The sequence below is a fragment of the Aethalodelphis obliquidens genome, unplaced genomic scaffold (genome assembly GCF_003676395.1).
Source record: "Aethalodelphis obliquidens isolate GAN/ISIS:26980383/991018 unplaced genomic scaffold, ASM367639v1 scaffold14, whole genome shotgun sequence".
In the NCBI taxonomy this organism is placed as follows: domain Eukaryota; kingdom Metazoa; phylum Chordata; class Mammalia; order Artiodactyla; family Delphinidae; genus Aethalodelphis; species Aethalodelphis obliquidens.
Genome location: NW_020837958.1, coordinates 14,177,737 through 14,191,330, shown reverse-complemented (window position 1 = coordinate 14,191,330; position 13,594 = coordinate 14,177,737). Strand labels below are relative to the sequence as shown.

General features: G+C 55.6%; 1 protein-coding gene across 4 annotated transcripts in view; it reads right to left on the bottom strand.

The window, feature by feature from the left end:
• Positions 1-5,557: 5,557 nt before the first annotated feature.
• The window catches only part of ABTB2 (ankyrin repeat and BTB domain containing 2), a 182,074-nt gene continuing 174,037 nt past the window's right edge, over positions 5,558-13,594 (bottom strand). For 3 of the 4 annotated variants that reach the window (XM_027115049.1, XM_027115050.1, XM_027115051.1), the window contains exons 15-17: positions 9,350-9,418; positions 8,552-8,665; positions 5,558-7,186 (exon numbers count right to left, since the gene is read on the bottom strand). In XM_027115049.1, coding sequence (XP_026970850.1) covers positions 6,989-7,186; positions 8,552-8,665; positions 9,350-9,418 — 381 coding nt within the window. In that variant the 3' untranslated portion in view covers positions 5,558-6,988. The remainder of the gene's footprint in view (positions 7,187-8,551; positions 8,666-9,349; positions 9,419-13,594) is intronic. The other variant, XM_027115052.1, reaches the window with a different exon arrangement.

Here is a 13,594-nt window from a genome sequence, read left to right as displayed (position 1 = left end):
GATCAGCTGGCTGTGTGCTCGTCAACTGAACGTAGGCGGAAGTTGCACGTTGCTCATTTCTTTCGGTGGATCTTGGCTGCCGGTACACTTGGGATGGTGCTGGCATCAAGGCCGAGGGTGGGCAGCGTGGCCAGGGCTTACGGACCCAGGAGCCCGTGGGAGAAGTGGCCGTGCTGACCGGTGCTCACTGTGGTGGTTCCGAGGGACTTGGGACGGCACCTGGAAGCCAGCTAGCTGGCCTCTCCTGCCTAGCTCCTGTCAGGTCGTTTGGTCCTCTCCACGGCAATTATGTGGTGTATTTTGGAATGTTTGATGGTGTCTGCTTTCCAGTCCTGAATCTGATACCATTGTTATTGAAACCTTGACCCTGCATCCCCAACCAGGGATCGAACCAGGGCCCCCTGCAGTGGAAGCGTAGAGTCCTAGCCACTGGACGGCCAGGGAATTTCCTCTCTGCTGGTCCTGTAGGATTGTTCCTCATCCACGTCACCAGGTGCAAGGAAAGCTCAGAGTGGAAGTCAGTTCCGTTGCGTTCTGGTTCTGATCCGCCTTTCTCCCCGCTTCCGCATGTGGGTTAATGGCGATCCTTCGGAGCTCGCTGACCGTGTCGGATTTCAGCTTCTGTATTTTTCCTTATTTAAAAAAAATTCATGTGGTGGCCTTGGTTACTGATCTTCCTTGGTTTTTCATAGACTTTAAAAGGACTGGTCCTCTGTGAGTCCAAATAGGTCCTTTCCTCAGCCCTGATAGGTAATCTGGTTCCTAGAAGTCTAGCGTGTGGACGGGGAAGGAAAGGGCGCTTCTGGACCAAAGAGGATTAAACGTGCAACTCCCAGGACAGATGGCTATGGGGAGACAAGCAGATTCTGACTGCGTACCTGGGACCACCGCGCCTTGTCCCCGTAGGCGTAGGGCCTTTTGTCTCCTGGAGCTGCAGACCCCCTATTAAGTCTGAAGGAAAGTTTAGAGATGAAAAAAAAAATTTGATCCGTTTTTCTCAGGTGAGTGCCTGAGCCTGCCTTTCAAAGAGGGTTTTCTTAAGGAGAGTGGCTGAAAAGCAAAGTCACAGCCCCAAATGGTCTGAGTCGAGTGGCATCTTAAAGCTCTCCAGCCGCATCGTCCCACAGCTGCAGGACCCAGATCGGCCGGGCCCTTGCTCGGCCCCTCTAGCCCCAAAGCCCGTCCTCTGATCTGCTCCAGGGAGCCTTCCTGGCCTTGACACTGGCTCTGCCTGGCCCTTGCTGTGACCTGGGGTACACCTCGTAACCCAGGTCCACATCTTTGTAAACCGCAGGTGGTAATGACAGCACCTCCCTCACGCGGCCGGCCTGAGGAGCTGAGAACGGTGCCTGGCCTGCAGCAGGCACTCACCAAGCCTCTCTGGGTTCTGTGGCATGTGCCAGTATAACCCGGGGAGCTGCTCCGTTACCCACGAGCGCTAAGATGGGCTGAATGAGGCCTGTCTGGCTTTGTTCTAAACCACAGCCTGTGCTAGAAGAGGCCCACCGGGGCAGCTAGGAGTGTGCGCTTTGTAGTCAGACCAGGCCAGCTCTGTTCTCTGAGAAGCCTCTTGACTGACAGCCTTTCCCTCTGCGCATGAAAAGGAAGTGAGCATTTCACCTACTATGTACAGTCTTGGCCTTTTTATTTGCAAAGCGTGTGTTCCTAAACAGGTCTCTGCACTTGGTGGTTGTGATCTTGGGTTCTCCTCCAAACCTGAAAAGGCACGCCTCCCCCAGACCTCACCATCTGGCCTCCAGACAGAGTGACATCTGTAAAGCTCGCTGTCTCAGGAAATCTCACTTGCAAAATGAATTCAGATAGGCTGCCTATGAATGCTGTCACCAGCCTGGGGAAGGGGCTGAAGAAGCCTGAACAAAGAAGAGTCCTCAATGGTCCCCACCCCCCCACCCCGCCCCCACCCCAGCTGGGAGGGGGCCAGTACTGGCCGGCTTCAGCGCTTCCAGTGCTCATCTGTCCCCCACAGTCCCGGAGGACTCCGGGGTGACCAGGAGATGACACAAAGGGGGCTGTGAGGCTGGGGGAGGGGAGGAAATCAGTGACCGTCACCTTGGACAAATGTAGACTCATTATCAGAGGCCATTACACCAGCCGGTCCGAAGGCCTGGAGGGGGCGGGGTTGGCATCCCCAGGGCCTGAATAGGCAGTTCAGACTCCAGACGGCTGCCCTCCACTCTGTAAACAACTGGTGAAAGTTGAAAGGTGGTGTGGATTCTGCAGAAGGGTGGGGCAGCAGGAAAAGGGGATGCTGAAGCTTTTCTTGTGTCGCTTCTGCTGAGGAGAAAGCTGTGATAATCCGGCATCTGGATGCTATCGGGCAACCAACCGGCAGGAGCAGAAAGGAAAGGGAAGTATGGGGAGGAGGAGAGCAGGGGGCCGGACGCTGCTGAGGAGGGCAGGCTCGGTGTGGGCCTTGGTGGCTGGACTCGGGCTCCCTCTGCTCCGGATGGCTTTCCTGTGGAGATTCCGGCTGAGTTAGCCCAGCTTTCACTGCCTGCGGGGCAGCTAGAGTAGAGCCAAGTCCCCCTTGCTTTTCAGGGACTCCTGCTAAGGAGAAGTTCACTGTCTTCTTTGGCTGCCGACAGCCTGGAGCAGGCAGCGGACGAGAGGCGCCCCATGCTCCGGAGCAGCGGCCCGACGAGGAGGCCCGGCCGCCGGGGCAAGTGAGGTGACCAGACACACCCCCATTTCTGTTCTAGTCCTCCTGGCCCCTTGGAGAATGTCTGATGTTTTTCTATTTATTTAAGTGCCTGCTTTAGAGCGTGTTTCTGCTACACGCAGGCTCAAAAGGGTCCCACCCCTCCCTTATCTCACCTTCCCTTCAACCGTCTGCCCCCCAAAAAGAGAAAATACGGCTGAGCTCCCGTCTGGAGCCAGGTGCTGACTAGATCTTGCCTCTTAGGCTGCGTGCCTGACTGAGGCACGTCCTGCAGGGCTGGGGGACTTGTGGGGAGGGTGGACACGGACCTCTGCGGGGGATCCCCTGCAGGTGGCGAGTGCTGGGGAGGGACCACCCCGCAAGCTCCCTCAGGGGCCTCGGACCAGGAGGATGGTGCTGAGGGGCGCGTCTCCTCCCCAAGGCCCCCAGAGGGCGCCATGGTCCGTGCTGAGCCCTCTCCCCACAGAGGCCAGGGCCCCAGGCTGCCCTGCCTGGGCTCCACCAAGCAAAGCCCACAGCAGGCCTTTCCCGGACTGACCCGGTGCGGTCTTCACGTTGTCCCCCAGCTCCTGAGTCCTGGCCTGTCGGTCACCGAACCACAGCCACTCCAGTCAGTGTTCCCAGCGGCCTTAGGAATTTCTCTGCCTGCTGCAGGCAGGAAACATTTTTCAAAGCCTTTATTTCTGCCTGGACTTCACACCTAAGACAAACTACAGCCGACCCCAGAAAACCCTTGGGCTTGAGTCACTGGCTTCCGGTCCTCCCTGCATTAACAGGTAACACAGCCAGCTTGGGCTCGGCAGGGTCCCTCCTCAGGCCCCCCTCTTCCTGTGCTGAGCCACACAGATTTTGACTGTGTGAGGGAGGGTTTGCAAACAACTATCCCAGCAGCCCCCTGCGTCAGGGGTGTGGGGAACCTGGCCTCGGGGCAGATCAGCAAAGCCCTCTGGCAGCTGTCTTTCTAAACAGTTTTAAGTATAGTTGATTTACAATGTTAATTTCTGCTCTACGTCAAAGTGATTCAGTTATATATATATATATATATATCCTTTTTTGTATTTTCCATTATGGTTTATCATAGGATATTGAATCTAGTTCCTGTGCTGTTCAGTAGGACCTAGTTGTTGATGCCTTCTGTATATAATGCTTTGCGTCTGCTAATCCCAAACTCCCAGTTTACCCCTCCCCCACAGCCCTCCCCCGTGGCAACCACAGGTCTGTGCTCTGAGTCCATTTCATAGATACGCTCATTTGTGTCGTATTTTAGATTCCACATATAAGTGATATCATATGGTATTTGTCCTTCTGTGTCTGACTTCACTTAGTACGATAATCTCTAGGTCCATCTGTGTTGCTGAGTTCTTTTTCATGGCTGAGTAATATTCCATTGTATGTATGTTCCACATGTTCTTTATCCATCTGTCCATGGACGTTTAGGTTGTTTCCATGTCTTGGCTATTGTAAATAGTGCTGCTGTGAACATAGGGGTGCATGTATCTTTTTGAATTATAGATTTTTTTGGATATATACCCAGGAATGGGATTGCTGGGTCATATGGCAACTCTGTGTTTAGTTTTTGAGGAACCTCCATGCTGTTCTCCATAGTGACTGTACCAATTTACATTCCCACCAACAGTGTAGGAGGGTTCCTTTTTCTCCACACCTTCTGCAGCATTTATTGTTTGTAGACTTTTTGATGATGGCCATTCTGACGGGGTGAGGTGGTACCTCATTGTAGTTTTGATTTGCATTTCTCTAATAATTAGCATCTTTTCATGTGCCTACTGGCCATTTGTATGTCTTTGGAGAAATGTCTCTTTATGTCTTGTGCCCATTTTTCGATTGGGTTGTTTGTTTTTTGATATTGAGCTGTATGAGCTGTTTGTATATTTTGGAAATTAAGCCCTTGTTGGTCACATCATCTGTGAATATTTTCTCCCAGTCTGTAGGTTGTTTGTTTCATCGATGGTTTCCTTTGCTTTGCAAAAGCTTATTAAGTTTGATTAGGTCCCATTTGTTTATTTTTGCTTTTATTTCTGTTGCCTTGGGAGACTGACCTAAGAGAACATTGGTATAATTTATGTCAGAGAATGTTTTGCCCATGTTCTCTTTTAGGAGTTGTATGGTGTCATGTCTTATATTTAAGTAAGTCTTTAAGCCATTTTGAGTTTATTTTTGGGTATGGTGTGAGGGTATGTTCTAACTTCATTGATTTGCATGCAGCTGTCCAGCTTTCCCAACACCACTTGCTGAAGAGATTGTCTTTTTTCCACTGTATATTCTTGCCTCCTTTGTTGAAGATTAACTGACCATAGGTGAGTGGGTTTATTTCTGGGCTGTCTGTTCTGTTCCACTGATCCATATGTCTGTTTCTGTGCCAACACCATGTTGTTTTAATTACTGTAGCTTTGTAGTATTGTCTGAAGTCTGGGAGGGTTAGGCCTCCTGCTTTCTTTTTCCTCAGGATTGCTTTGGCTATTCTCAGTCTTTTGTGGTTCCATATAAATTTTAGGATTATTTGTTCCAGTTCTGTGAAAAATCTGACAGCTGTCTTATTCCTGGCATTGTGTTCCCGTCCTTCCAGTCCAGCTCAGTGGCACTTAAGTGCTTAACGAATGGGAACACACCTACCCCATTTGACAGAACAGGAAAACTAAGGCCCAGTGAGGGCTGGACCCAGGCTCGGGTACTAAATAGGGTAGGACAGGGGTTGGCAGGTGGCCACAGCACAGCTTCCAGCAGGGGTTCTTTCCCTCTGAGACATGAGTGCCCCAAGTAACCAGGGAATCAGCTCTGGGTTCTCTTCCTGGTCCTAAATGGGCTCCTTCCCAGCTCTGAACTCTGGGTAACCCTCTATCAGGAGCCATGAGGCCAAGGTCATTGTTAACAAGTGTTTATTGTTAATAAAACCATAGTACATTTACAATAAGTGACAACATTAATAGATAGTTACAGTATCGTACAATATTACAGCAATAAAATAACGCCTATTCCTTTGTACATCCAGCTCAAGCAGCTAGTTGAAAATATTTTCCACGGTTGCAAGCCCCCAGGGGTTTTTCAAGGTGACCGAAGTGACACCTCCTAAAGTGCCTGGGGCTTCTGGTGAATAAATAGTTTCTAAGGTACGGCCAGACAGCTGAAGGCGACATCCAGCACAAGCTGTCCAGAAGGTGCCCCCAGTGTCTGGCCCATAAATACGACAAGGGTCTAGGCCCAACGATGTGTCTCCACCCCAGGGGAGCCTGGAGCCTGCAGAATGTCAGGGGCAGGTAGCGGGGAAGAAGTAGAAGGGCCTCCTCTCCCAGTCCTTCCCTTCCACCCCTGCCCCGTCCTTTAAATCCCTAAGACCCGCAGTTCCCAGTGGGAAGTGTGGGCCCTGCTCTCCAATCCAAATTAAAGGACTTTTTCACTGGAGAAACTGGACCAGGGGGGCCGTTTGGGGCTCTGCCCCCAGAGCCCACAGAGGCAGCCTAATTCTAGGCTTGGGATTTCAGCATCGACCCTGAAAACAGCAGCAACAAAAGCTGAGGCCACCAGGCTCCTCCACTGTACCCCACGCCACTCTTGGCTCAGACCAAAAGCGTTAAAGGCGTTCAGGGGAACGAACTGCCTTCTGCCAACCACTCTCTGAGCAGGACGGCGACTCCCCCCGCACCGGCACGACCCCGACTCCAAAGGAGGCCAGACACCAAGAGAACGGACTCCAAGTGACCCTCTGTGCACGATCCCCGGCCCCTTGGAGGCCCACGTCGTCTTTCAAAGGCACAGCCCTGGATAAGTTCAGGGTTCGGGCAGCCTTTACGGACGTGACATTGAGGGAAAATACCAAGTTTTGACTGAAATGGCCCGGGGCCCAGACAGAACATACGTTCTGTACACTCATAAGGATGCCCACACCCCCGAAGAGCCCCAGTTTGGACAGTCTGAGCTGCCTGAGGCCCCAGGGGGAGGGCACGATCTGAAGCTGTGTCGAGCAGAGCTGAATCAGGATCACATGAGGGTGAGTGCATGGCGGCCCTCAAGGTGCGAGCCGTAGGTGTCGGGGAGGGGTTGGGGGAAGAGCCACCTTTTGGCCACACCTGCCCTTGGCCCATCACTGGTTGAGCCAGTGGTTAGTTCTGGGCCTGCCCAGGTCTGGCTCCAAGAGGGCCTGTAACCAGCCTCCACCCAGCAGCGCCCCAGCGTGTCCACAGGCCCCGGCTACGTGCTGGCCCAGGCACCCCGGGAAGCACTTGCTCCCGGCCCTTCCCACCCGCTAGGATGCCTGGCGACAGAGCCTGGCCCAGAGCCAGCCATCCCCCAACATCACACACGTGAGGTGACGTAGAGAGAGTGCACGCGCTCCGCCAGGGTGCTCTGCAGGTCCTGCAGGGGGTCCAGGCCCTGCACTTTGCTGCTGCGGCCGTAGATGAGCTGCCGGAAGGAGTCCTGCTCGAGCAGGGCCTTCATGTGCTTGAGGAAGAAGCCCTCACAGAACAGGGCCAGTTCGGGGGCGCTGTGGATCTGTGGGGCAGGGAGAGGGAGGGGGTGAGACCCACTATGTCAGCACAGCCCTGCCTGAAACCTCCCCCTACCCTCACCTCCAAATAGTACCCATGGGCTAAGGCCCAGCTTCAAGCCTCAACCTGGGGGAGGCATGTCCTATCTCTTGGGGTGACTGGCCCCTTATCTGAATTCCTTCCATAAGCCTCTCCTTGGGGTTAGACTGATCGGGGTTCAAATCCCAGCCGTGCCACCAGGAACATCCCTGAAATCTTGTTCTTGGCCTAGGTCCCACTGGTGATGGCTTATGAATGCCAGTCATCCCTATTGGATTGGCAGCTCCCTCACTAAGGGCAGGGACTGCCCACTGTGGTATGTCCAGCACAAGGCCCAGCACACGAGTGTTCACCTGGTAAACGCTCAGTAACTATTTCAGGTCAACAAATATGGAGTGCCCGCTCTGGGCCACGTGCTGGGCACAGGCCTCGAGGCCCAGGTCTGTGATGCTGTCTCAGAGCTGATGTTCCAGTTCAGGAAGACAGGGAAGCCAGGGAACCAACCAGGCCAGGAAACCACAGACTGTGGTCAGTGCTGTGAGGACGTGAGAGTGGGTGAAGGGGCAGAGGGGGTGTGTGACTTGGGGGAGGCCTGGGGAAATCAACAGGGCTTGGGAAGAGCTTTACCGGAGGGGAGGGGACAGTGATCGCAGGAGTTCTGCGGTGGGAATGAGTTGAGAGACGTGGGCCGCGTGGCTGGGTGAAGGCAGAGGGGCGGCATCAGAAGGGGAGATGTGGACAGGGTCCTGGGGCCCACGTAATGGGCGACAGATAAGGGCTGGATTATTTAGTTTGCAGTGGAAAACCTTTGGAGGGTTTACGTGGGGGAGTGACACGGTCTTTACACTTTTCCAAGAGTCTTGTGGATTGCAGGGTGAAAGCCAGGAAGTGTGGAGGCCAGGGCAGCAGTTGTCCACGAGAGGGGACAATGGAGATGGAGGGAAGGGGAGGGACTGCTGATGTGTTTCAGGAGCGTTTCTAGATGTGGCAGATGACCATGGCGTTTGCTGAGAGGAGGAAGAATAAGGAGGGCCGTGCCGGGAAGAAGATCAAGTAGTGCCTGGGGAGCTGATTTGACTCAGAGAGGCTCAGCTCCTTGGCCCAGGTCTCACAGCCTGGCGCAGCACGGCTGGGATGGGAACTGAGATCCACCCGGCTCACAGCTCAGCTCCCAGGCTGCGATGCTGCCCCACTGGGCAGCAGTGACGCCAGGCCACAGAGGGACTTACAGTGCCCTTCAAAGCTGCCTGGCCACCTGCATTTTCTAGCCAGGCAACAGTGGAGCAGAGTGTGTGTTGGGAGGCAGCTGGCGGGCATCAGGGCTCCTCACCTTGGCATACTTGTAGGTGTTCACGGCGCTCTCCACGCTCAGGGTCTGGGAGCACAGGATCTCGCAGTGCCGCTGCAGGGCGTCCAGCTGGAACAAGCTGGCAGCTGACAGCAGCTGGCAGGAGGCAAAGGAGGCCGTGGGTATGCATGGCCAGGTCTGCGGCCCAGGCATCACGGAACAGACCGCTGCTTTGTGCTGTGTGCTCCGCTTCCTCCCGACCTCCAGGGCCCTCCCCCGCTGCCAGTCAAGTCTGGCGGCCTAGATTTATTTCTACTCTAGGCTCTCTACGTACTGGCTGGGACACCTCGGGTGGCACCGGATGGGTGACAGACGCTGCTTGGGATTTCTGACGTCAGGAGGCCTTCAACTACAAGCTGCCTGCTCATCTACTTCTAGCCAGGTGCACGGCCAGCAGCGGGTCCGTTCTCTGAGCAGTGACCTGGTGAGGGGAAGGCCTCGCTGCCTTCTGATCCTCCTGGGCCTTCCGTCCTCAGGGGTGGCCCTCTCTAACCCCGAGGTGTGGCCCGGGAGGCCGGGCTCCGTGGGTGCACAATTTCCCACTCTCTTGGGATGGTGCTTCCCGTCGCCAGAAGAGCAAGGACCAGCAGGGAACCAGGAGGTCCTTACAGAGGCCACCTTCCTTCCCTCCTCATCTCTCCAAGTGCTGTGTTTCTGAGAGCGGGGTTGAGACCTGGAAGATGTCGCAGGCCGGGGACACAGGCATGGCGGGACTGGGGGCCAGGCTCATGGCCTCCCTGCTCCTCCCCCTGGGGCCGGGCAGACCGGCCAGGTCCTCACCTCCAGGATGTCGCCGGTGGGGATGTCCATGGATTCTGTTCCCCCGTAGTACAGATACTGCATCATCATCTGTAAGGAGGAGAGGCCCGGTGTGAGCGCCAGATGGACCCACAGCACCGAAGTCCTCACCCGGCACCCCTGGAGTGCCACTCCAGCCGCTGCCGGCCTCCTGGTGCCCCCTGACCTCTGTGTGCTGACATCTGCACCTCCCCCGACTCTCGTCAGACATTTTTGTGTTTTCCCTGGAATGCGTGTGGCAAGCTTCCTTCCACAGAGTGGTTTCACTTCAATCCTCATGACAGACCTGTGAGCCCAGGAGGGCAGATACTACTCACAGCTGGGGAAACTGAGGCCAGGGAGGGGGGCTGACCCCCCTCCCCAGAACCCTTCCAGCTCACCACCAGGCACCATGCCGCTCGTTTCTCCTTTTACCGAAATTCTAAGTCTGGGGCTGGGAGAGGGGGAGGTGGGGCTCTGAGGGGGTGACTGTCTGACGGGCCACCCTCAGGATCCCAACTCCTGATCTCCCTGTCGGTGCTAGGCCTCCATGTGGAGGTGACAGCCAGATCCCGACTCCCTCCTGGAAAGTAAGTTGCAGAGCTGGGACAGGGATCTGGTCCAGAGGTCACCTTGCTGACCAGCCCAGGACCTTCAGGATTCTTGGGAGCAGAGCGCCCTGGGACGCCACATGAGGTGGCCTGTGGGGAGGGAGGCTATATTTTAGTTCCACTGAGGTCTGAGTTACAAGCTCTGCCATCATGCTGGACACTGGGGAGTTTCCCAGTTGGAAAAAGAAAAATGATTCTCCCTGGTTGGCTGAAGAAACGGCCCCAGCAAGGAGCTGGCAAGTGTGTAAGTAAACATGGCTCCAGCCAGCACAGTCAGGCTCTGTTAGGACTGGCCCCCAGGCTGGAAGCGGCACCAGAGGGAAGGAGCCCAACCTGGGGGAGGTGGGGAGTGGGGAGGGCCCACCAGCCTCATCCAGGCCCAAGGCCTGTCCAGGAGACATCAGTCTCTCCGCCTCAGAGGAGCGGGGGCCCCCGAAGGCCTTCCCCAGCCCCCGCTGGAGCTCACGTGGCGATCCTACAGTTACACGTATGTGTCCATGTGTCCCACGGCTCCAGGTGGTACCGGGCCCACACCTGGCTTCCTCTGCCATCCCCATGCAGCTGAGTGGGTGCTGACCACAGCACCAGCAGGACAGCCCTGAACGCCCAGGGCTGAGAGTGGGGTAGGTCACATTTGCAGGGATTCTTTGCTAAGGGATGGCCTCAGGGCAGCCCCTAGGTGAGAAGGGGCCCAGGGATAGAGGCTCGGAGACAGGTGACAGCCTGCAGCTCCCCTTCCTGGCCTGGAAGGCAGCCTCCTGCTGCATTTGGTAGCTGGTTTTGGCCAGGCCCAGGCATCTCCCTGAGGTCACCTGAATGCACACGAGTCCACAGGAGTCAGAGCGGAACTGCCTTTTTGGAGGCTGGCTGAGGGAGCTGGGCTGCTGGCGGGCAGCCTGTGGGGCTGGACTGGCCGCCCTGTGAGCAGCTGTCAGGACCGGCTGCAGGGGCTGCCAGGCTTCCTCCTGCCCAGAGTGGGCCACCAGGAATGTGACCACAGGGAGGCCACTGATGCTGCAGGGACAGGCCTGGGGTCAAGAGCCACGTCTCAATGGCAGGGCTCTCCCCCAAAGGCCTGGGTTTAGTCGGCAGTGACCTTGGCAAGTGTCTAGACCGGTGCTAATGCAATAGCCACTGGCCATGTGTGGCTTTTGAGCATTTGAAACGTGGCTGCTCTGAGTTAACACGTGTTGTGTCAGAGCTGGATTTTGAACACTTAGTGTGAAAAAAAGAATGTAAAACATTTCATTAATTTTTTATATGTTGAAATGACACTATTTTGGCTATATTAAGTTAAATAATATTAAAATTCATTTCACCTGTTCCTTTTTGTTTCTGTGGCTACTAAGCGATTTTAAATTACCTGTGTGGCCTGCATTATCTTTCTATTGGATGATAGCACTGCTTAGCTCTCCTTGGGCCTCTGTTTCCTGTTCTAGAAAACAAATAATGACCGCCATTTCTCTTTGTGCTGTGAGAGCCAATGAGATGTTTGGGGGCTGCTCTGAAACTTTTAGGCTTTTTTAGGGAGCACCGGCCCTGGATTGATGGCTTCGGGCTCCCCACCAGTGATGGCAGAGCTCTGTCCCCAGAAGACCCATGGGGCGAGGCCAGAGGCTAATATGCCCAGGCTCACGTGTGCCCCGACGTTAGACCTGTTGTCCCCGTCTACCCTCGTGACAACCCCGAGAAGTCATCAAGGGCTGCCCAGCCTGTCCCGGAACAGGCACCCTCCCCTGCTGAGTGAATGCAGCCTTGATGGCAGCGGTCACCCGAGCCACACGTGTGCCCCCCCCCCCCCCCCCGCGACTCCCGCCCAATCCCTTCTGCCCTTCTCAGACCCACCTCCTGTGTCAGAGCCTGACCCCACCTCATGCTCCAACTCACCTGGACTTTGGGCTTCTTAGCCAAGTAAGTTTCTAGAGCTGCTCCTCTCCCCAGTGAATTTGGCTCAAGGGACGGGAAAAGGGGGGAGGGGAGACACCCCATGCCAGACCCTGGGTCTTCCACCCCGATGAGTCACCGAGTTCCATCCACTCTCCCCTCGCCCACTTCCCTCCATCCTGCTGCCACTACCTGGTCACCATCATCACTTAGCTGGATTTCTCAACAGCCTCCTATCTGGTCCCCTGGCTGCAGTCACGCCCCCTCCGGTCCCTTCCTCACCCTCCAGAGTGAGTGAGGTAATGCAAACTGGACCATTCCACACATCCTAAGATTGAATCCTGGCTCTGTCACTTCTCAGCTCTGTGACCTTAGACAAGTTACCAAACTTCTCTGTGCCTGTGACCCCTCATCTACCAAGAGGGGATAACACACCTGTACCTCCTAGGACTGTGCTGGGAAGCTTAACTGAAGAACAGGGGCAAAGCACTTGGAACCACGCCTGGCTAAGTGTCTGTGATGACGGTGGCCTCCTAGTAGCGTCCATCTGTCCTTGCGTTAAAGCTCAGGCCCTTCATGCTGTGGCTCTTGGGGGCAGCTTCAGCCTCATTCTGGATGTTCTTCTGAATCGCTGCCGGGACTAGGCCAGAGGGCATTTCCTGAACAGGTCGTGGTCTCTGGCTTTCAGACCCTGCGTGCACTTCTTCCTCTACCTGGAGCTCCCGATACCTGGCTGGCTGCTCTCGTCCTCCAAGAAACTTCCTCCTCCGCAGCTTTGGGTTAGATGCCCCGTCCTGCTCTCCCAGTGCCTTCCCCACCACACCTATACCATTAATTCACAACCCTGTCTCGTGGAGGGCAGGGTCCCTGTCCCGTTTACCACTGTCTCCACGGTGCCTGTAAGTGACTAAATGCTAAATGAATGACTACAGGGAACATGAGGGGGACCAAACCCTTGTGGATGGTGGCTCCTAATGCTTCTGTGAGGCTGTGATCTCTCCCGTTAAGTCACAAGCCTGTCCTGTGCAAGGCCAGGTCCTGGACCCACCCACCAGCTGCCTCTTGGCCTCAGTCTCAGCCCCTGAGGGTCATGCCTGCAGCCTGGAGATCACTGGAGAAAGGAGCTCCCCACCAGGGCTCAGCGTAGACCCCAGCCAGCCTCCTCCTGTAGACCCCGCCTGCTGGTGGCCAGCCTGTGGAGTTTCCATTATGCAGCCTCTGAGGTTCTCGGCAGCTTAGAGATCGAAAGCCCTGACCTTGATCTTCCACACCCAGGATGGGCTCACCATAGCCATTTCTGCTTGGCCGGCATGGCTGGGGTCCGATGCTCGCGAGGAGTGACTGACCTACACCAGCGCACGCGCACGTCACCCTCCACCCACCGGGGTCTTGTTAAAATGTGGGGTGTCTGGGGTGGGGCCTGAGGTTCTGCATTCCCAACAAGCACGCAGGCAACGCCTGTACTCTAGGAGCTCACTCCGGGGAGCAAGGACTCACATGCTGCACGTGTGCTGTGCGCCTGTCCTTACACGTCTGTCAGTCTGCCCAGACCCCTCACCCGGTGGTTAGAGCTCAGGGCCCACGAGACAGGCTCTGAAGCTACAAAGTCACAATGGAACGGCTACCTTTGCCTGGGAAAAACCTAGATGCTCCAACCTGACCACTGAGATTCAGCAAAACACAGAAGGCACTGGGGACGGAGGGGAAGATTATGACCGACTCACGGCTGCTCCCGCCAAGACGGACAAGCCAG